The sequence below is a fragment of the Engraulis encrasicolus genome, chromosome 8 (genome assembly GCF_034702125.1).
Source record: "Engraulis encrasicolus isolate BLACKSEA-1 chromosome 8, IST_EnEncr_1.0, whole genome shotgun sequence".
NCBI lineage: Eukaryota > Metazoa > Chordata > Actinopteri > Clupeiformes > Engraulidae > Engraulis > Engraulis encrasicolus.
This window is the reverse complement of record NC_085864.1, coordinates 41,192,185-41,214,936: the sequence shown is the minus strand read 5'-3', so window position 1 is coordinate 41,214,936 and position 22,752 is coordinate 41,192,185. Positions and strand designations below refer to the sequence as shown.

The following is a 22,752-nucleotide window of genomic DNA, read 5'->3' as shown; positions in this document are numbered from 1 at the left end:
AGAAAAACACAAATTTTCAAGCCCAGTAATTATTTTTTGACTCCCCCTGCCCCATGAACCAGGAAGTAGAGGGCGTGACTTAGGTGCCCCATTGGTTAAGTTAATCTGCAGGAAGTGGTAAACCTGCTAATAGCTAGCCCACAGGTGTCATTTAGCTAAGACAGTGAGGACCATAGAGGTAGAAAATAACACTAGAGAGGACACAGCAATTTGCGACAGCACTGGGAAATGGCAGCTGGAGCTTCCCAACTTCCGTAGGTAGTGTAGGTACTTTCAGGCAATGCAAGTCAATGGAGAACACGCCCACCCCTGTCAAGAAATTAACTAAAACTGTGTAAATATAAAGTAAGACTTTAATCAAAGACCAGATTTGAAATGTCAGGCTACATATCTACTGAAATCATATGAGTCGATAAAATACATTTAAAAATCAAATAATATATTTTATGAACATAGTTAGCAACACACTTCAACTATTGTCCTTGTATAGTGTGTTGATGGACATTTTCACATGATTAAGCCATTTTTGACAGAGGTGAGCCTCGTTCTCCGTTAATTTCCATTTCTCTGATCTACCTCCAGATAATGGCCGCTACAGATTGCCGTAAAAGGGGGGGCGGGGTCCTCTCTAGTGTTATTTTCTACCTCTATGGTGAGGACTCCAGGCGCTTTGATTAGCTGACTTGTTAAAGAAAATGAAAAGAATGCCGCACACTCTGCTCCATGTTTTATTGGTGAAGTGACGTTTCGGCCGTCTGGCCTCTTCTTTTCATTTTCTTTAACATTTGTATGCACAAGAAGCCAGCACCTCAAGAAAGTCTTTATTGGTGTGCGATACCTCTTTTGTTCTTGATAAGCTGACTTACCACTACCTCAAGGTTAACTTACAGTAACCTGGGGTGCGTTTCTCGAAAGTGTAATTATTAGCTAGCTAGCAACTTAGGTAGTTGCCAATGGGAAATTGCATTGGAAACAGCAAAGTAGCTAACATAGTTAGCAACTATGGTTTCGACAAAACACACCCCTGGTTTACTACTGAGCCAGGTTCTTGGAATGCCCCCCAGATGATAAGATGGGCGCTGAGTGTTTCGGTTGCCTCTACTGTAGCTGGATGGCTTGTATAATTGTGTATTGGGTTTCATTTACTCGCTGCTGTAATGTGTATCAGGGCTCAGTGGTGGAGGCCACTGAGCTATACAGTACGCCTACAGGTCGTTCTCAAATGCTACTCCTGTGTCTACTGTAAAGCCAGGAGGGGGTAGCATGACACGGAGCATAAATTAGTAGCAGTGGGCACCGCCGTCGTCATCGTTTTTAATATGCATGAGGAGACAAAAACATTTATTATTTACAAAAGCAAAATGCACTTTTACTGAACATGGGGAGAAAAAAAGAGAGAAACATTGTCCTTTTTGTAATAAAAGAAAAGTAGAATTTGACTGATGTGTCATCATTTGTTTTGCTTGTTTTTAAATAAAAGCTGAAATTCATAAAAGTTACTTTTTTGACATCGGGTTTCTGAACCAATCAAATCTGAGTTTCATATACAGTACGGACAAGCATCCAAATGAACTTGTTGTTACAGGAAACAAACACCCTGCTACTTGTACTATTGTAACCACACAGAAGTAATGTTTTACAGGGAAATGCACAATTTCTTCTTGTTTGTGATGAACCCTAAGATAAGCAACAACAATAACTTTGAGGAGGGGATCAATGGAGTCAATATCCTAAATATAATTCAATATATGAATATAGCAACAACTAAAAAGCGATAGTTCTTCCGGTATTTGTACGTTAAAGCAAGAGTTAATACAACTGCATGTTGGAATTGGCCGGAAATCTCCTTGAAAAAGTCACTGACGATCAGAGTCACTGATATTCTGGCAGACAGGCTGATACTCCCTGACTCAATGGTCCTCTCTTGACGCTTGACTTGACCGTTGCTCACCCTCTCCTATCATATTACAGGCCTGAGAGACCTGTGCATACATTACTGTATGACGTAGGGACACACAATGCACCTTTCATTGCGTCGCAGTACGCACATTGCTGCTGTGCCTTAATTGGAAATTGAGGCGCATTGACCTTAGTAGATACAGCACGACAGGTGCCAGTGTCTGTAGATTTGATACAGGCACAGTGTTCACACAGTAGCTATTTGTACAGAAGTATGTAATTGTATGTGTGTGTGTGTGTGTGTGTGTGTTTATGCACTTGTGTTTGACATGAGGTAAAACAGAACAAAAATCTTGGTAACACTTTATAATAATGTTCCTTAGTAAAGAATGATTTTATTATTAACTAAGTTTTATTAATGCTTTATAAAATATCTACAAATGATTTATTCATGATTTTACACACCTTATAACAAGAGTATTTTATTCATTTACAAGCAACTTGTAAATGTTTGATACATATAAAATATTAACATAGCATTTCCTAGTCATTTACAAATATTTGTTAATATTTTGTTCATCATTAGTTCATTATTTATTAAGTGTTATTAATGCTTTATAAGCAGACATTATTATAAAGTGTTACCAAAATCTTTTAACACTTTAACACGGTAGAAAAACTGCAACTACAAAAATGTCTTGATAAATGTAGCTTTCTGTTGTATACTGTATATGTGATCATTACACAGATTGTCAACAATCAAAATATCCATTGGCTGTTGTAACGAGATTGACATGTAGTACCAAAGTTGATCAGCGGGGGGTGGCAATGAGCTCATACTGAACAGGGACTTTGAGAAAGCTGCTGAACTCTGGATTGGTGTCCAGACTGGAGGGTCCTCCGGGGGTGCTGAGGTGGAACTTCTGCACTATGGACACCAGGAAGAGCAGGAGCTCCATCCGTGCCAGAGACTCACCCACACACGACCGCTTACCTGAGAAGACACACACACAGACACACAGATTTTTAACTTGAACATCACATTTTTAACATCAAATAAAAATTAGTTTAAAACAAAGGGGATGGTAGGTTACAATAAAGTTTATGAAATTGCAAGGTTCCCTCATGTAACATGCTGTGACAAATTCAGATGAAAACGGAAGTTTTGTTGTACATCTTAACACATCCCCACAACAAACAATACAAAGCCCTCACACTCAAGAAAATGTACATTTTTTCTATTCCCCAAATATTTGTTTTGGTGCTTTCAGCCTCAATTCGACAGGGCGGAAGAGATGGTGACAGAAAGGAAGTGAGAGAGAGAGAGAGAGAGAGAGAGATGGGGCAGGGTTGAGAAATGACTCAGGCCGGACCCATACCTGGATCCTCATTGTCATGCAGCCCATCCATGACTCTGTGCATCTCACAACGCCTGAAACAGCTTTTTTTTGGTAGCATTTTTTTTTACCTGAAGAAAACGGTATAAAGGCTGTGCTCTTCTTGAAGTTGCCATTTTGATCCAGGAAGTTGTCTGGGTTGAAGGTCCAGGCACTCTCCCATTGGTTCTCATCCCGGAGCACCGAGTGCAGCAGGGGAATGATTATTGTGTCCTGCGTGGAGGTCAGAGGTCATACAAAATCGAAATTGAAAGAGAAAAAGCCCCCAAATAATTGTTTTTTAAAAAGGCAGGTAAGGTTGCCACAGGTAAGGATGGGCAAACAAAGTATATCAAAGTCAAGGATCCTACCCTTGCTAGGACATGAAACGCCCATACCAGTGATTGGTATTCTTTGGTGAACTCCGCGGGGTATACAATCACTGGGCGTTTCAAGTCCTAGCAAGGCCAGGATCCTTGACCTTGAGATGATAGACCCATTGTTTTGGAGAGACAACAAAACTATCAGTGAGTGACTAGTCAGCTGACCTTGGGAATGATGTAGCCTTTGAATGAGATGTTCTTGGTGGCGTAGTGAGGGACATTGAGAGGTACAAGGTCCATGTAGCGTTGAACTTCGTGAATGACAGCATCCGTAAAGGGGAGGGACTTCCTGTCCTCCATCTTTGGAACTCCATTTTGGCCAAGCACCCCAATAATCTCTTCATGCATGTGCTCTGCAGAGATGTATAAAAGAGAACCTACGTCAGTGTGTGTGTGTGGACGTGCGTATGTGGGTGCGTGTGCGTAAGATATTAAAGTGCATAGTTCTACCTGTGTGTGTGTGTGTGTGTGTGTGTGTGTGTATTGTGCACAGTACTACCTTGAGTCTCTGGGTGTTTTATAAGCACCATGAGGGCATATCGTATGGTAGTGCTAGTGGACTCTGTTCCAGCCATGAAGAGATCCAGGACTGATGCTTTCAAATTTTCATAGTTGAATTCAGACTCAGGCATGTCGTTCTCCTAATGGGGTAGTAACCATCATTTTACTAATACGTTGTAAGTGAACACTGAACAGTATAATAATATTATGCAAGGAGTGGAAAAATTATATTGTACAATATTATTATTTCATTGGTGCATTGTTCTACTCATTGCAAAATCTCATTGTATCGCTCATAATGACAATAAAGCCTTTTTATTCTATTCTATTCTATTATATTCTATTCTATTCTATTCTATTTTCTAAGTAAGGTACAGTATTGGATTAAAGTATTGGATCAATTGGGCCCAGGCACAGGGAACCACAGTCCATAAGTGCCAGGGCAAACTGACCCCTCACATCCCCATCCAAGGGCCCAATCCCAATCACCAAGGGCTCTTGTGTACCACTTAGCGTCATGTACAGTGCCTATACACTATATGAGGTTAAAAAAATTACAATGTGATTTTGCATTAATTTGCCAAGTATGATATGAGTCTGAAATGAACATTATACTGCATTTAATTAGATAAGGGTGCTATGCCGCTGCGGACAAAGGCCCCCCACATGTGGGCTTTGTATGCCCATGGCCAAGGGGACCCAGGGTCATTTCTCAACACTACCTTCATCTCTCTCCCACTCTCTTCTTCCTGTCATACTCTCGACTGGCCTATCAAAAGTAAAGACACAAAAAGCCTTAACTGAACTACATTGTTCTGAACTTGACTGGATTAAACTAAAGAGAATTAAGTGGAACTGAACTGAACTGAATTGTAAAGCTTTCCAGTTGCCACTTTGTTCTCTGAGACCAGAGACACATGCATAGTAGAAGTAGAAGTACTGTTGGGTGTAATTACAACACTAATAGTTTGATATTACATAGCTGCAATCGTGTAATACCAAACTACTAGTGTTGTAATTACATATGTACTAACAGTGCTTTTAATTCTTCTTTGTACTTCTCTATCTGAGACTGACCTGGTTGAGCCTGATGAGAAAACAGTCGATGTAGTCTCGGGGGTTGCCTGGGTCCAGTGTGTCCTTGTGTTGGTGGATCTTCTCGGAGATAAAGGCTTTTAGGACCTCCAGCTGCCTAAATAGGTCTTGATGGGGCCCAGGCAGGAGATCCAAAAGTCGGGGTACGATGTTGTACAACTGTTGGTGGGGGAGAGAAGGAGACTGAGGAGTACAGCAGTGGTTCTTAACCTTTTGCCTTAAAGGGGTATGCCACTATTTTGGGGCTTAATACAGTTAAAATCGTTGGCTGGGATTTATAAAGGTGGTTAAGTGTCTTGTTTTTCATGTTAAGCTTTGTCTTGCTTTAAGACAAGTTAAAAGAGGGAATATGTCGCTAAGCTAGTGAAAGTCAATGGATCCGTGTAGCATTGTGGGCTTTTTGGGACTCTTTTTTTGCTTTCACCTGTCCTAAGGGGGTGCTCTGGAAGCGAATGGTATCTGAGATTGTTCGCAAAAGTTGCAGGAAGTTGGCATCGTCGTAGCTGAAACGCTCCCCAAACACCAGGGCACAGATCACATTGGACACGGCGCGACTCAGTAAGACTGCAGGGTTGAATGGGCTGGCTGTGGAGAAAAGTAACGCACGTGACAGAGGTTATGTTCCATTATTACATTTAGTAGCATAGGTTTCTTTCTGTCTGTGACTTCAGCACCCTGTCAGACAGAGCGCAATGTTATCAAGGTCTATATCTACAATCTGTGGTAGACAGATCACGGTCATTATGGCCACCTCCTTCTAGAACAGTGGTCCCCAAACTTTTTTTCTCTGGGGGCCACATTATCGTTCCTGACTGTGGGATCAGGGGCCGGGATCAATCATGTGGGCTGTATACTAAGCCACTGCCTGTTATAGCCATAACTTCTAGCACGGCAATCGCCATGACACGCTGAAGAAGGGCTCTGCCCGAAACGTTCATAGGCGAATAAACAGAGAAAAATCTGAAGAGAGCTGTCCTTTGCTTCCTTCTTTCCTAATTTCTAGCACAAAATAGTTCAAATGGTGCCTGTTCAAATGGTGAGATGCAGAGAGGTGGAGGGCCAGTCAAAGGGGCCTGGCGGGCCGCATCCGGCCCCCGGGCCTTAGTTTGGGGACCCCTGTTCTAGAACATGATCAAATAAAAATTTAAAAGGAGAGTAAACAAAGAAAGAAACTAACTTGAGGGCTGGGACATCAGGTGGTGCAACCACAGCCAATGCCCAATAATTAAATAGTCATTAATGTACTGCAATTGAAATGTTGCAACTCACATTTGGTGTCCCTCAGGCTGTCCAGCAGGTGCCGGCTCTCCTCCTGGATCCACTGCTCCATCCTCTTGCGGCCCATGCCAAAGTCTTTGAGCGTGCTCAGTGTGAAGCGCCTCATTTGCTGCCAGCGTTCTCCATTGCTGGTGCCAATGCCTTAACAAAACCATTGGACAATGAACTGCACTCAAATTGCAAATGGCAATGAAATTGTAATAGAAACACAGTTTGAAATCTCTTAACGAGACAAACTGAACCTTCTACAATGCAGATGCTTTTAAAAAATATATTTTAATATTATTCTTTGTATATTTTATTTTGGTTGTGAAAAAAGCGTGTCTCTTTCTGTTCTTACCATGACCATTGGCGACTTTGATGAAGAACGGCGCTGGAGGCCTTCCAGTGAAATCCTCTGCCTGGTCCACCAATGCCTCCTTCACGGTCTCGTGCCCAGTCAGAATCACATACCGCTGGGGTCCAATGTGCACCGTCATAACTTCACCGTACTGCTTACTCCACTAACATCGGAGCACAATAATCGATTTCATTTATCTGATTCTGGACGATGGTGCTACTAATCTGTGAATTCTGTTTTGCAGAGATGGGGTGGTAGGATTTTGTTTTATAAAGCAACTAAAAAAGTTACTTGTATCCTAACAAACTCAAACACCTACACATACACGCACACGCACATGCACATGCACATACACGCACACGCACATGCACATGCACATATACACACTATGTAAAAAGTACCTCTCACCTTCATGAAAGTAGTATAGGGTGCATTCTTGTCCACTTGAAGCAGGTTTCCCAGCAGGGGTAGACCAGGGGGCCCTGGAGGCAGTGGAAGCCCCCGTGACCCCCTCCTCTTCCAGACCAGCAGCAGCAGGAGCAGCACCAGAGCAGCCAGCAGCAGCATGCTGGAACCAGACATCTTGCAATTCCTGCACGACCAGCGGCTGTTTTTCTATAGATTTCTATATCCACTTGCTTCACTATACAGCTTCGTTCAACATGCACTACTGCATATCTGTCTCTACATTTTCTTTTATTTACACACTCTTCTTTTCTTGTGTATATACAGATATCTCTGGGTGTTTTTTTTTGGGTCTTACTCACATTTTAAGATCAAGCCTAAACGTTCACCTCTCTTTTTCCCCCTCTCTTGCCCATGCCACTCTGCATACACTGTGACTCTTAGCAGATAAAGGTAAAAGAGTGATCTCCTGTGAGGCTGTTGTTATAGGCTGAAGAGGACAAAGTTCATTATTTCGTCATTTCAAGCTACGGGCAAAATGTCATTCTAGTTCAAGTGGAATTGTTTATTCAAATCTGTGTCGGAGTTGAGGAAATGAACCCCTTTGCTTGACAAACACATTTTCAGTTGTTATATTAATGTGACAGTACACCAAGTGAAAATACCAACCTGTGACTCCATTGAATCCAATATCACTTAGAAAACACATTGTTCAACCCATTTTGACATGTATTACAGCATGTACTTCTTGTTCTTACTTCTTCTTGTATTCTATTCTATTCTATTCTATTCTATTCTATTCTATTCTATTCAATTCTATTCTATTCTATTCATTAGGTAGACAGGAATCTCTATGATTTAAGGGGATTATGAACCTCTGCAGTTGCAACTACAGTCCTTTACAGTAGGTTTCTCTTTTTAAATTCTTTTTTTTATTGAACAGTGAAAAGCGAACAAAAAACAAACACAAAGAAAAAAAAGAAAAAAACAAAACAAAAAACAAACAAAGAAAAAAAAAACGAAAAAACAAAAACAAAACAAAAAACAAGCTTATACCACACATCATCATTCACCCCACATCATCCTCCACCCTCCCACTCTGCCCACAGCTCCCCAAACCTCCCCATTCGCAATCTGCATGCAAAAGTGATCTTCTCCATCAAATAAATGTCCTCGACAATATCAGCCCATTCTGTTAGAGTGGACCTTTACAGTAGGTTTCATTTATTACTGTATATACTGTCTATTACTGTATTACTGTATCAGGCCGCAAATACAAAATGTTCAAATATAACATGAGAGGTAGCCTAACGCAGAATCCCCCATGAAGCACTTCAATACAAAGGCCAGATTATAGCTTTGAGACCTGTGCACAAAATAGGGGGACAAAGGGACAGTCAAAAAGCGACTTTGGGTATATAACAAAAGTGGTTATAAAACAAAAGTATTATTATTATTATTATTAATATTATTATTATTATTATTACTATTATTCAGTCCCTAGTGCTCTTCACTCACTGTTGGCAAATTCAGAAAAGACATCATCAACATCAAGATGAAACTACTGTTCCTCAGAGTAATTCATGTCATCATGTCTTGAAAACATGCAACATTTACAGAATCACCTCCTCAAAGGAAACGTGTACAGGGATGTTGAAGTAGAGAGGGGGTGGGGCTGGGGGTGAGTCACCTGGGATTTTTCCCAATATTAACAACCAAAGGTGCCGACAGGCTGGAACAAAGGGTACAGTTGTCCTGGGCCCAGGGAGAAAGGAACTGGGTCTTAATTACATTGTATCTATTGGGCTGGGGGGCCCTTTCAGGCAACTTTGTCCTGGGCCCGACCAAAGCTGTCAGTGGCACTGGTAACAACATATAAATGGTGTCCATTAAGGTTGCACACAGCACCCAGAATTTTGTGCTATGCCCCGACTTTGAGGTTGTTTCAAAACAATGGAGGGGGTCTGAACCTTCATCTGGACTGGAATGTTGTATCGTTGAATGTCATAGTTCCAAGGTCAATCAACCGGGGTGACAATGAGCTCATACTGAGCGTAGGCTTTCACGAAGCTGCTGAACTCTGGTCTGGTGTCCAGACTGGAGGGTCCTCCGGGGGTGCTGAGGTGGAACTTCTGCACTATGGACACCAGGAAGAGCAGGAGCTCCATCCGTGCCAGAGACTCACCCACACACGACCGCTTACCTGAGAATACACACACACGCGCACACGCACACACAAACACACACACACACACACACACACACACACACACGCACACGCACACGCCAGAATTAGCATGTTAATTGACAAGCTTTTGACCGTCCAGTCTTTACCAGGCCAGTCTTATTTATGTCTGAGGCGGTGAAAGGCAGTCATATACCAGCTAACCGTCCTCAGCTAACCAACCCAGCGGTGCGTTTCTCAAAAGAGAAGTTGTTAGCCTGTTAGCAACGTCAGTAGTTGCCAATGGGAAAATACACAGAAAACAACAAAGTAGCTAATGTAGTAAGCAACTTTGGTTTCAAAAAATGCACTCCACAACAGGCCAGATACAGTAGGTACAAGTCATAGAAGTCAAGTCAAGTCAGTTTCCTCATATGCATAGGTCATACATGGAAATTAAAATTGTGTTTCTCTCTATCTTATGCAAAGACAGACATCAATAAGACCTGCATTAAAGACAGGACCAATAACAGAGTATAAAAATAAAGCAATAAGTAATAAATACTTATGGACATACTGTATGTTGTAACGTGTTGAAAAAGAACTCTTTATTTACAAATTATATCAAACTTAGTTGTTTTACCAGCGGAAAAGGGGATGAAGGCTGTGTTCTTCTTGAAGTTGCCATTTTCATCCAGGAAGTTGTCTGGGTTGAAGGTCCAGGCGCTCTCCCATTGGTTCTCATCCCTGAGCACAGAGTGCAGCATGGGAATAATTACTGTGCCCTGTAAGTATAGAGATGGGAAACATACTGTATAAACATTAACACATAACATTATTCAGGTCAATTGACAGAAAATGTGACATTAATGATTCTCACCCCTTGACTGATCTCTAGGTAGGTGTGACACTGATAATTATCTCATACCGGGCATGTTCAACCTTCAGCCTTATATAACTGACTAAGACTTAGTCATTACAATTTTGGTCAGAGTAAGGTTATAACAGAGGCTCTGCGCTAAGGGGCTAACTACTTGTACAAACATTCCCTGCCTTAGCAGAATGAAAATGAATGAATGAAGATGCTCCTTGGATGAAGAGTGCAACATCTTCAAGCTTTAAGAAAAAACTCAATTGCTTACAACAGGATTTGTCCTAAATGTTCACTCATTCTTCATATTCGTAGTTCGGTAATAATGCCAGAGATCTTATAGGCAGAGATACATCAATCTAGTTCTTTTCCGGTATCCACTTTATGTCGAGTGAACGCCACTTTAGGAGACCTTCGGTTAGGAGAACTTGGGAGTCCTGAGAACTAGGAGTTCTGAGGTTGAGGATAAATGGAGTCCCCTTCTCGCTGTAGATGGTGGTAGCGCACTTCTTGTGCAAACATCTCAAAAATAGAAGAAGAAGGAGGGGACAATGCCCCCTTAGGAGATCCAACTTGAACACACTCTTTTGCATTGGGTGGCCGTGTTTTGAATCCTCTTTATTAATCCAACCTCTTTGATAATGCCCTTCTGTATGCAGTGACCAAGTGAATATTTCAGGTTTAGCAAAAAAAGTATCACTGGAGATGACTAGTTAGCCCACCTTGGGAATAATGTATCCTCTGAATAAGATGTTCTTGGTGGCGTAATGAGGAACACTGAAGGGTGCAAAGTCCATGTAGCGTTGAACTTCGTGAATGAAAGCATCCGTGAAGGGGAGGGACTTCCTGTCCTCCATCTTTGGAACGCCATGTTGGCCAAGCACTGATACGATCTCCTCATGCACATGCTCTGCCGAAATATGAAATTAAAGTACTAACGTCAGTTCTGGCCAGGCCATGGTAGTCAAGAAGCTTGCCGCCCTCCCCTTCATCTAATTCCTAATTGATCCAGGTGCATTCCCTCAGCTGATAATCTTTCTTCCCTAGCGATTGGCCACACGGCTTCGGCACACCTTTTAAATTCTATCCACTTCCTCTCAACTGTATGCTGCTCGGTTTTTGTTGGAGTTGGTGTTGCTGGTCGCTTGTTTTCTTATGCCTAGTTCTGAACACGTTGTTTAGCATTCTCTTTGTCGATATTGTTTCATCTCTGGTAGGCTGCACATTTTTCTTTGAGTTGCCTCGTTAGTTCTGCCTCTGTTCCGATAGGGAGTCCATGATTTCAAAAGTTACGCACCTCAATTTGGACAGTTGATTGTTTTCTCCGTGCGGTGCCGTCCTCTAGGGCGTTAAAACAGATTTTTGTGATGCCTACCCCAGTTTATTTATTTTGCTGGCTGTAGGCCTACAATTTCCCATGCTCTGAGCTTTCGCTGATTTTAACACTACACAAAATGCTTCATCACATTCCGCTCCTGCGCATTTGGTGAACGCGCTCTTTCTTTGTTTCCCCCCTCGGCAGTGATAGGCCTAAATACGTTCGATCTGTTTACAGCTGCAACTGGTGATGGATGTTTGGCCAATGCCATGTTCTGTGCCAGTCTGCATGCGGCTGCATGTCAACGCTTTCAATGTGTTGCAGAAGTTAATAGGCCCTATAAGTGGCTTAGGCTATGCCTGTAATTTACATTGTCTCGGGCTTCCCATCCGATCACTTTAAATGCCTCGCACGCCGTTTTTGAATCGCTTTGGTTTCTTGTCATTGTCCACCCTGATGGTAAACAGGATTTTGGCTTGCTGCTTTTTCACCACGCATGTTTCAGTTGCTTACAATATGAATTCGGAATTCTCTGCGGAGGTGAATATTTGATGGTTAACTTGTTGCATTTGCCGTCTGCTGGCGTTTGATATAGGGGCTTAATTGACCTTTGCCATGGGATGATGAATCCATCTTCAATTAACATTCACGTGAAAGTTGTCGCATGGAGTATTGTAGTCTATTTGCGCTTTGAGTCGCCTGGCGGTATAGTGTAGCCTATAGAAATCTGGCGACCCTGTGCGTTAAATTTGTGCTTCGTGCTCTGAAACGGTTGGATTGAATAGCCTATGCTTCCTTTGTCACAATAGTTAGGTAAGGGAGACGTCATGCGATGTGATTTTTTAAAAATTACAGTAATATGTTTGTTCCACCGTCCTCGCCGGTCACCTGTCACTTTGTAACAAAACCACAGGTGTTTCTAATCGGGCGTGGCTTGAATTGATTGTTGCTGGAAACCGTGCTTTCGGGACCTGTGGTTATTTATTTATTTTTGCATTCTTTTTATTCCGTGACTCTAGCTGTTTATATGCTGGTGACTGCTGCTTATCCGTCTTGTTTTTGGCATTCCTGGTGTTCAACGCATTCCCCTTGCACCCCCTGTGACCATTTGCAGTGTGCTAGCTCTAGGCCTATAGTCTAGATTGATGTGCTCTTTGTATCTACTGCTTCCTGGCTATTCATCTGTTAGTTTTTGGGGAGTTGCAATTAGCATAGTTCTGAGTTGTCTGCAATGTTTGGGATGTTGTCTCTGCTGCTTTATAGTAGGCCTACTGGCCTGTTTGGCCAAGTTTCGGTATCCTAGACCAGTGGTTCCCAACCTTTTTCTTAAGGGACCCATGTTTTTACTATTGTAAGCTTTGGTGACCCAACCACGCGAGCACCCGCATGAGACAGAGTCACAAGATGCCCTCTGTTTCCTGCGAAAACTAATTTTAGTTATTTTATTCCTCAATTCGTCTTTGGTCAAATACAGAATAAATGTTTCATGTAGCACTTACAATTTGTTGCTTCTATGCATTTATTAGTTAAATACTTTGTCTTTTATCCAACATGGGCTATATATATATTTAAAATGAAACCCCTTAAAATCAAGAGGGCTCCGCGACCCCCTGTGGATCTTTGGCGACCCATAAGGTGGGTCCCGACCCATAGGTTGGGAACCACTGTCCTAGACTATATAATGTTCTAGTGAACCATTGCTTCCTGGCTGCTAGTCTAAGTGCTTGCAGTGTGTATAGTCATAGTCCTGGCTGGGCTGTGTAGGTATTCTGGCTGTAGTGTGGTCGCTGTTTCACTCACTGCTGGTGCCCTGTTTGTGCTGGTATGTAGTCAGTCCTGCTGTTTTGGCCAATGTAGTGTATCTATTTTGTCTGGAGTCAGTCATTACTACTAGCAGAGATGCATTGTCTTTATGTTACTGGCTGATGTAGGCTGTGCTGGCATGGCTATATTGCTCATCTGTTAAAGCCTGGTTATATGCCTAACCGTGACCTTGCATGGCTGTGTATCTTTCTGCTAGCTCGGTTTGGTTGTGCAGTAGTGCTTGTGCTGCCTGTATGGCATTATTAACTCTTCCCCTCATTCCGGTCACTTTGGTTAAACTATCTGCATCGGCAATATCAACTGTAGGCTATTATGTTATGTTGGGTAGTGGTGTGCATGTTGGGTCTTATTTAGCACGTTTAGGCCTCGTCATGCTCATGGAGCCATGTCGTGGCCTCTGCTGGGGGAGGCTGCATCAGTGGTCATGTTGGCCTTTAGTGTAGATCATGTTGCTGTAGTGTAGTGTAGAATGTTGCCGTGTCTGGATAATTTTGCTGATTTCGTCTGCTTTTGCTGCCAACTGCATAGTATACATAGGCCTTTGCTAATGCTGTTAGCTTCTGTGGTCTGTTGGCATTGTTTCCCTGTGTAGGTGGCACTGTTAGCTCATATAGTCTGAATTGGCTCTGCTTGCTCGGCAAGTGTACTCAAGTGTTGCTCATGTTTTGTTAATGGTCGCCTGTGTCGCTTCGTAGGATGGTAATCGTGCTGTCTGGCTAATGTTCGCCCTGTGAGCATGTTGACTCTGTTGTTCATGGTAGCATTGATTGCCCTGAGTAGTCCATGTGCTGCAATTGCTATTGGCTCATACTCTGTCTAACTACAGCTGGCTCACATATACAGTCCCAAGAAAAAGTTTGTACACCCTTTGAAATTTCTTACATTTCTGTCAAAATTTATCATAAAACATGGTCTGATCTTCCCGGAAATCTCAAGAAGGAACAATCAGAGTCTGCTTTAACTAATTCCACACAAACATTTACATGTTATCATATTTTTATTGGCCATAAGGCTATAACATTCACAGGACAGCAAGGCATAAGTAAGTACACCCTTTGCATTAAATAGGTTTTTAAACCCTCAGTTAGTTGCAATATCCTCAACCAGACTTGTCCTGTAATTGCAGATCAGATTAACAAAAATTATCTGGATGTATCTGTTTTGTCTCCTCTTCTTTAGAGAACTGCCTCTCGTCAGCAAGGTTTCTGGATGTCTGGAGTGCAATAGCTTTATTGACTTCATGCCATATAATCTCAATTATTTTTAGTCAGGGCTTTGACTGGACTATTCCAGAATGTGTATTTCATTGTTATGAAGGCATTCTAATTTAGATTTGCTTCTAAAGTATGGGTTGTTGTCACATTTCAGCACCTATCCTCTTATGTGCTTCAACTGTGTGACAGACTTCCTCACGTTTTTTCTGTAAAATATCACAATAAACTTGAGTTCATTGCTCCACTGATAATAGCAAACTTTCAAAGGCCTGAGGCAGCAAGGTAGCCGCATATAATGATGCTCCCGCCACCATACTCAGAAGTGGAGATGTAACCAAGAATAACTAAAAATGGGGTTCATTCTGCCAATCTAAAATTAATGGGGTTTCTGTCCAAAAAAATATTGCTGCACCTTTGAGGTTTGCGAAAAAGCATTTATATGCTTCATAAAATTACTGCAAAATATTCTGTAGACCAACGTTGAAACCAAAGTTGATTTTTTTAGGGGAACACATAGTATCATGTTTGGAGGAGAACTGGAGAACCACACCTTCACCAAAACATCATCTCCACCTTTGAGTATGGTGGCGGGAGAATCATTATATGCGGCTACCTTGGTGCCTCAGGCCCTTGTCAGTTTGCTATTATTAGTGGAACAATGAACTCAGAAGTTCATTGAGATATTTTTACAGAAAAAATGTGAGGTTAGTCTGTCACACAGTTGAGGCACACAAGAGGATGGGTGCTGAAATGGGACAACAACCCATATTTTAGAGGCAATTGACTTTTGAATTGCTTCATAACAATGAAATACACATTCTGGAATAGCCCAGTCAAAGCTCTGACAAAAAACATTTGAGATGATATGGCATGAAGTCAAGAAAGCTATTCACTCCAGATATCCCAGAAACCTTGCTGCAGAAGGGCAGTTTTCTAAAGAAGAGGGAGTCAAGATACATCCAGATTGTTTTGTTAATCTGATCTGCAACTACAGGAAACATCTGGTTGAGGTTATTGCGACAAACTTAGGGTTAAAACCTATTGAATGCAAGGGTGTACTTACTTATGCCTTTCTGTCCTGTGAATGTTTACATCTTATGGCCAATGAAAATAAGTAAACTTGTAAATGCTTGGGTTGAATTAGTTAAAGCAGACTCTGGTTGTTCCTTCTTGTGATTTCCGGGAAGATCAGATCATGCTTTATGACCAATTTTGACAGAAATGTAAGAAATTTCAAAGGGTGTACAAACTTTTTCTTGGGACTGTAGTTTAACTGCATTGGGTCCTGCGCCTGCCTCCAGTCATATTATCTATATGCTGTCAGATCTGCTGGATTGTATTGTGAAGCTACCGTAACTGCAGTGGGCTCACTTGGTTTAGTCTAGCGGCTGCTTCATTGGTCGGTTTAGTGTCTAGCCAGCGGCTGCCTGCTCATATTGTTTCAATGTAGCTTCTGCTGACTGTCGCCATCTCTGGTCTCCTTGCTGCTCTCGGATTTACCTACAACTGTATCTGTCCATCATTCTAGCTATTGGTTGACATCATGGAGGCCCAGCTTATTGTGTGCTGTCATGTGGTCCTTGTCAACCTGCTGTTTTTTCCGGATCCTAGAGTAGCACTGATCCTGTGTGGGTGTTCAGGCCATGTTAGCAGTGTTCTCTATGTTGACGCGTCTAGATGTATGTTCTCTACAAGTCTTCTGTTGTCCAGTCTTGCACTTTAAATGTCTGTATGAGCAATGTCTACGTCCATACTGTCTGTCCATGTATGAGTACTGTCTATGTCTATACTGTCTATGTCCTTACCTAGATTAGTCTATGTCTGCATGGGAGAGCAAGAAACGCAATTTCAAATTCTTTGTATGACCAGTGCATGTAAAGAAATTGACAATAAACTTGACTTGACTTGACTTGACTAGATAATGTAGTGATTTCGCTGTCACCTTGCGCTGCCAATTGCATATTCTATAGTCCTTGTCAATCAGCTGCCGTTCTGGGCTCTGGAGTAGAGCGGCACTGATCCTAAAGAATCAGCCCATTTGCTGCTGCCCGTCCGCCTAGTCAATTTTTATGCTGCCTGTACGCCTAGTCTATTTGATGCTGCCCGCTACCAGAGACAGCCTGCGTAAGAGACGGAGCACTCAAAAAGCCTTCCATAGGAACGAACGAGAGCATTTGGCTACGCAAACATAGCGCTGGCCGGCGTCCCTCCCACCTGTCCGGTAACGAGAGCCAATTGCTTGCTGAGCTTATCCAATCATCTTGCCTAGTCCATTTTGCCGCTGCCCGTCCACCTAGCCCATTCACTGTTTTATTTATTTATTTATTTGCCTAGTCCTTTTTTGCTGCTGCCTGTCCACCTGCCCATTTTGCTGCTGCCTGCCCGCCCAACCCATGTCTGCTGATGCCCACCTTGCCCATTTATTTATTAAGCCATCCTAGCCTTAGTGCCTATAATGACTCCCAGCCAAGTCTATTTAACCACTGTTGACGCTCTATTTCTCTATGTGCATCTGACTGTCCAACAGCTGGCCTTGTCTTTAATCCTACCTAAAGTCTATTTTACAGCTGGTGATGAGGATGCTGCCAACCCCAAATTGTTAACTGCGGCCAACTTATTGGTCATCTAGTTACATTTTATCCTTTTGGCTGGGGTCGTTCATTTCACCTGATTTCTACTGGCCTATTTAACTATCTACCGGCCTATCTAGTTTTCTCTTTCGCTACTGCTGGGCAAGTTTGTATTTTTGCTGCTGCCTGGCTATGCCCTATTGCTGCTGCTGTGCTCCTAATATAACTGCTGCTAAACAAAACTTCTGCTAGTCTAGTCTGGTTAATAGAAATCTGCCTATTCCAGTTAACTTGACGATTCATGCCACATTTAGCCAATGACTGGCCCAGACTTCTTGATTATACTTACTACTGGCATAGTCAATATGACTGCTCCTCTGATCACATGCATGATTTACTCTGGACTAGTGCATGATGTTTTTTTGGGGGGGATATCTAAATTCGACTGCTCAACCAATCCTCTCATTTTAACTGACCTTGAGAGGATTACCAGGTATGGAATTCTGCTGCCTGTGCACGCTACCTACGGCCGGACGTGCGCGCCATTCTTAATGCCCAGAAGCCATGTCCCCTGCCGCCCCTGGTGGTAACCAATAAGTGTCAGCATCTATGCGTCGTGCTGCCATCTGCTGCTCCTGCTGCTGCTATGCCCCCCACCCCCCTGCCTTTACCAAATTTAGTTCCAAATTTAGTTTATATTTGGTTTGGGGGGCTTATTTCTATAGCTATGACATCCTCTCATCGTATTCGAGAGAGGATTACCAGGTATAGTCTGTTTGGGGGGTTATCTCTCGCCCTGTCCTGCTGGGGTGAGAATTCCCTAAACTGCTGCTGCCCCCTGACTAAATGCTTTTCCATGCTGCTCATGGAAATAGGGGGGTTCCTCCGAACAGGGCTATACCGCCAAATGTAATTCATAATTTCAATAAAAGAAATTGCATTTATATTCTTCTCTTGTGTTTCTTGACTGAAATGGTTCTGACAGAAATTAAAGTACTAACGTCAGTTCTGGCCAGGCCATGGTAGTCAAGAAGCTTGCCGCCCTCCCCTTCATCTAATTCCTAATTGATCCAGGTGCATTCCCTCAGCTGATAATCTTTCTTCCCTAGCGATTGGCCACACGGCTTCGGCACACCTTTTAAATTCTATCCACTTCCTCTCAACTGTATGCTGCTCGGTTTTTGCTACCCACCACCTCCCCTGCTCCACCTTGTCGTGTATGATGTGACATGTTCTCTTGTCACGTCGCTTGGCTCTGTTCATGGGGGGTTATCTCTCGCCCTGTCCTGCTGGGGTGAGAATTCCCTAAACTGCTGCTGCCCCCTGACTAAATGCTTTTCCATGCTGCTCATGGAAATAGGGGGGTTCCTCCGAACAGGGCTATACCGCCAAATGTAATTCATAATTTCAATAAAAGAAATTGCATTTATATTCTTCTCTTGTGTTTCTTGACTGAAATGGTTCTGACAGAAATAAAAATTCAGTCACGGCTAATATGTAACACAACTGCAAAATAATACAGAGACTTGTATGAATTCACACAAGTGTTGCAGAAGGTGCGTAGTCTTACCTTGAATCTCAGGATGCTTCATAAGCAGCATGAAGGCATATCGTATGGTGTTGCTGGTGGATTCAGTTCCGGCAATGAAGAGGTTCAGCACTGTTGCTATCATGTTATCATAGGTGAACTCGGAAGCAGGCAGGTCCTTCTCCTAACATAAAGAGAATGTTTCTTTGGAATTGCAATTGATGAAGACTCGATCACAGTGAGGAAGAGGGAAGAGATGTGTAGGCTTGCGTGTCGGAGATAATATTCAGAGATTAATGAGTCAGAAAGAATTTGAGGAGTTGTAAGGAAAGCTACAACTTCCTCATGCATTTGTTTATAAGTCACTGAAATTACATAATATTGTAAAAGACACATATTTTACCGTTTACTTAGTGATGCTTTCATTCTAGAGCATTTACGCGTAGACTTCTGGCAATTAGAATGGTAGACTGTAGCCTATATAATAACACATCGGCCTACAAAGTAGGATATTAGGCAAAGGTGCTATACATGTATTATAACAAGTTGGTCCGAGAAACTTACCTGATTAAGCCGGATGAGGAAACAGTCAATGTAGTCTCGAGGGTTGTCGGGGTCCAATGTCTCCTTATGCCTCCGAATCTCCTTCGTGATGAACACTTTAAGCTCCCCCATATTGTGGAAGACTGTGTGATGTTGGCCAGGTAGATACTCCATCAGCCGAGGGAAAAGATTGTACAGCTGTGGAGACCGGAAGGAGGAAGGAGAAAAGGTGAAAAAAAAAATCAGTCTGACATGAAGGAGGCTTCCTTTTTATCTACAAAGTAAAATGATTCTAACCTGGTCCTGGCCATCCCATAATACTACCATTTAATTTCATATGAAGGTTGTTTGATCTGACGCGATTGCAGGAAGCGGGAAGTTTGCACTCAGTTCTAGTTTGAAATTATTGGACTGCTCTCACCAAATCGCAGACAGTTACTCAACAACAACATAGCGCAGGCGTTTATGTCATGGTCACAAAGCACTCTCTCCCTTTCTCCCTCACCAACCTGTCTATTCGCTAATTGGCTGTTTTCTGGGGAGGGTTGGCCAGCAAGATCCTGCCGGCTAACATCACTCCCCCAGAAAACAGTGGCCAGAGTACGGAGTCAATCTTTTTTTGGCGGAAGTACATAGGATGGCGCGCAAGGCTAAAATGATTCCACATTAGAAAAATGATTTATGAGCAACAAATCAATAAACGATGGCTGTTGCTAGGGGAAACAAAACATTGGATTCCAATCAACATCATAATTCAGCTGTTAGGAACATGTGAATATCACACCATCACACCTATTTTCCCAATTCTACACCTGTTGGGTTGAAGTGAATAGCCATGGGTCATGGCCATCTCAAACTCACACGTCTGGGAATTATGGTAAATACCAAACGCTGACATAGGAAGGACACATGAACACCCTCCTTGTGGTGTTTTCTACTGGATTGAAAAGACTGAGAGTTTCTAAGACTGGATAATATCTACTTCTAAGAGCACATGAAAAGGCACATAAATACTAAGCCCAGATCACCCCTTGGTGACTGTCTCTCTATTAATTCTAATAATTCAGTCAGTTTGGATAGGAGTAATGATACAGTAATACAGTAATAATTGAAGAGGCAGTAAATAAGTGGGGGTCAGCCGTGGCCTAGTGGTTAGAGAGTTGGCCTTTGAAATCTGGGGGTTGCAGGTTCGAATCTCGCCTGACCTCTCCCTACATCTCCATCCATGGCTGAAGTGCCCTTGAGCAAGGCACCTAACCCCACTGCTCCGATAACCTGGCAAATAATAATTGTAAGTCGCTTTGAATAAAATGAAAGCGTGAGCTACATGAAATATAATGTAATAATGTAATGTAAGTAGTTAGGTGCTGTAATGCTCATCATCAGGGGGAGTTTTACCTGGGCCATGGGGCTACTAGCAAATCTTAGAGTAGCTGCGATAATATGCAGGAGTCGCAGGAAGTTGGCATCATCGTAGCTGAAACGCTCCCCAAACACCAGAGCACAGATCACATTGGACACGGCGCGACTCAGGAAGAATGCAGGGTTGAATGGAGTTGCTGAGTTGAAAATTCATGACACATTAAAAAAGGCTTGTTGTAGTAACACACATTACTTAATGCCTTGCTTCATATAAATGTACATTTTTCTGAATACAAGAAAAAGTCAAGGTAGGACTGTGACCAAAAATGTCCCATCAAATTTTTTCAGGGTCCCCTCTAAATTATGTGCCAGTCTCTAAGTGTTTTTTTGTATGTAAGTGCGAGTATTTTAGTGTAAGTATTGTATATGTATGTATGTACTATGTGTAACTGTAAGTGTAAGTGTGTAAGTGTAAGTGTGCATATTTCAAGTTACTTTGACGAAGGTCTGACTGACAAACACTGCAGCTTTCAAAATAAATAATTTGGTTTTACCGTGACTGAAGTAGTGTTGCGATTTTCCACACAGTAAAAGGGTGAGACTCTAAGAAAATACAACACCACCAGCCCAGGCCTGCACACAGCATGGTACTGTATTATCCTCACCCTTGGTGTCCCTCAGGCTGTCCAGCAGGTGCCGACTCTCCTCCTGGATCCACTGCTCCATCCTCTTGCGGCCCATGCCAAAGTCTCTGAGCGTGCTCAGTGTGAAGCGCCTCAGCTGTTTCCAGCGCTCGCCATTGCTGATGGCCAGACCTGCACACAAGCAAAATGTTCTTGAAACCTGAACATCTGAACATAATTTTCAATTGAGAATCATTTCCCACTTTGTACAGAAACACATCAGTTGTCTGAAAAAGAATTGTCATGCGATTATTAAGTAAGAATTGGAAGGAAATGGTAATGGTGACTGTGAAATGAAAATGAAGCTCTCACCATGCCCTTCAACAATTCTGTTCAAAAATGGCACAGGAGCTCTTCCAGTGAAATCATCCGCCTGGTCCACCAATGCCTCCTTCACCGTCTGGTACCCAGTCAGAACCACAAACCGTTGGGGTCCGAGATGCACAGTCATGACAGGACCATACTGCTTACTCCACTGGAATAGGGACACAAGAAACATAGGATGTAAGATGCCATTGAAGACATAGTGCAACCAATATGCAATTGGATCTACTGCAGTCTTAAGTGTGGAAGCGCCTCTGAACTAGAGCGCAATGGTGTCTATGTGAAAAGAAAATACCAGGTCTCATTCAAGACAATGTATACAATTAAACAGCGGAAGTGTGCAATGTGCAATCTGGTCTGCATGGGCAAAGTCATCTGTGCAAAAAAGAGCAATGAACGTTCAAAGAAATCAGTGTTTTATACAAGTCAGGGGTGAGTTTCTCAAAAGGGAAGTTGTTAGCCTGTTAGCAACTTCGGTAGTTGCCGATGGGAAAATGCATTGAAAGCAACGAAGTAGCTAATGTAGTAAGCAACTTTGGTTTCGAGAAATTCACCCCTGTATTGTATGAATTCCTGTCTCACCTCCAAGAAGCTTGTAAATGGGGCTTTCTTGTCCACTTGGAGCAGGTTTCCCAGCAGGGGTAGACCAGGGGGCCCTGGAGGCAGTGGAAGCCCCCGTGACCCCCTCCTCTTCCAGACCAGCAGCAGCAGGAGCAGCACCAGAGCAGCCAGCAGCAGTATGCTGGACCCAGACATCTTGCACCTCCTCCACCACCAGCGGCTGTTCACAGATCTGAATCTACAAGCTTCACTGTACAACTAATGAACCTCCTCCAGGACCAATAGCTGCAGAAGAGAGATTTATAGTATATCCACTGGATCCACAGTAGCACAATACAGATAATAACAATACTGATCATGAATCCAACTCACTATTGTTTGTCTTCCTTCCTTGTTGCTTTCTCAATGTCTTTTACCTTCTATGTCTGTCTTTGACAAGTTTTCAGCTTTTCTTTCTATCTGCAGCAATGGACTTCTCTGTTGCTCTTTTCCCTTTCTCTTGCCCCGTTTTCA

General features: G+C 42.6%; 2 protein-coding genes across 3 annotated transcripts; both read right to left on the bottom strand.

Moving 5' to 3' along the window:
* Positions 1 to 1,294: 1,294 nt before the first annotated feature.
* On the bottom strand, positions 1,295 to 7,699 carry LOC134454616 (cytochrome P450 2A13-like). Its single transcript, XM_063205708.1, has 9 exons — positions 7,281 to 7,699; positions 6,873 to 7,035; positions 6,524 to 6,673; positions 5,679 to 5,839; positions 5,237 to 5,413; positions 4,158 to 4,299; positions 3,824 to 4,011; positions 3,368 to 3,509; positions 1,295 to 2,893 (listed from the first exon to the last, which is right to left on the bottom strand). The coding sequence occupies exons 1-9, from the start codon at positions 7,452 to 7,454 to the stop codon at positions 2,712 to 2,714; spliced, it is 1,479 nt and encodes a 492-aa protein (XP_063061778.1). The 5' UTR covers positions 7,455 to 7,699; the 3' UTR covers positions 1,295 to 2,711.
* Positions 7,614 to 22,736, bottom strand: LOC134454614 (cytochrome P450 2G1-like). Of its 2 annotated transcripts, XM_063205707.1 has the most exons (10): positions 22,612 to 22,736; positions 22,261 to 22,524; positions 21,667 to 21,829; positions 21,337 to 21,486; positions 20,708 to 20,868; positions 19,331 to 19,507; positions 18,809 to 18,950; positions 11,035 to 11,222; positions 10,085 to 10,226; positions 7,614 to 9,480 (listed from the first exon to the last, which is right to left on the bottom strand). In XM_063205707.1, the coding sequence occupies exons 2-10, from the start codon at positions 22,432 to 22,434 to the stop codon at positions 9,296 to 9,298; spliced, it is 1,482 nt and encodes a 493-aa protein (XP_063061777.1). In that variant the 5' UTR covers positions 22,435 to 22,524; positions 22,612 to 22,736; the 3' UTR covers positions 7,614 to 9,295. The 2 variants fall into 2 exon arrangements, with proteins under 2 accessions (XP_063061777.1, XP_063061776.1); XM_063205706.1 differs by having other exon boundaries at positions 22,261 to 22,736.
* Between the last annotated feature and the right edge of the window lie 16 nt (positions 22,737 to 22,752).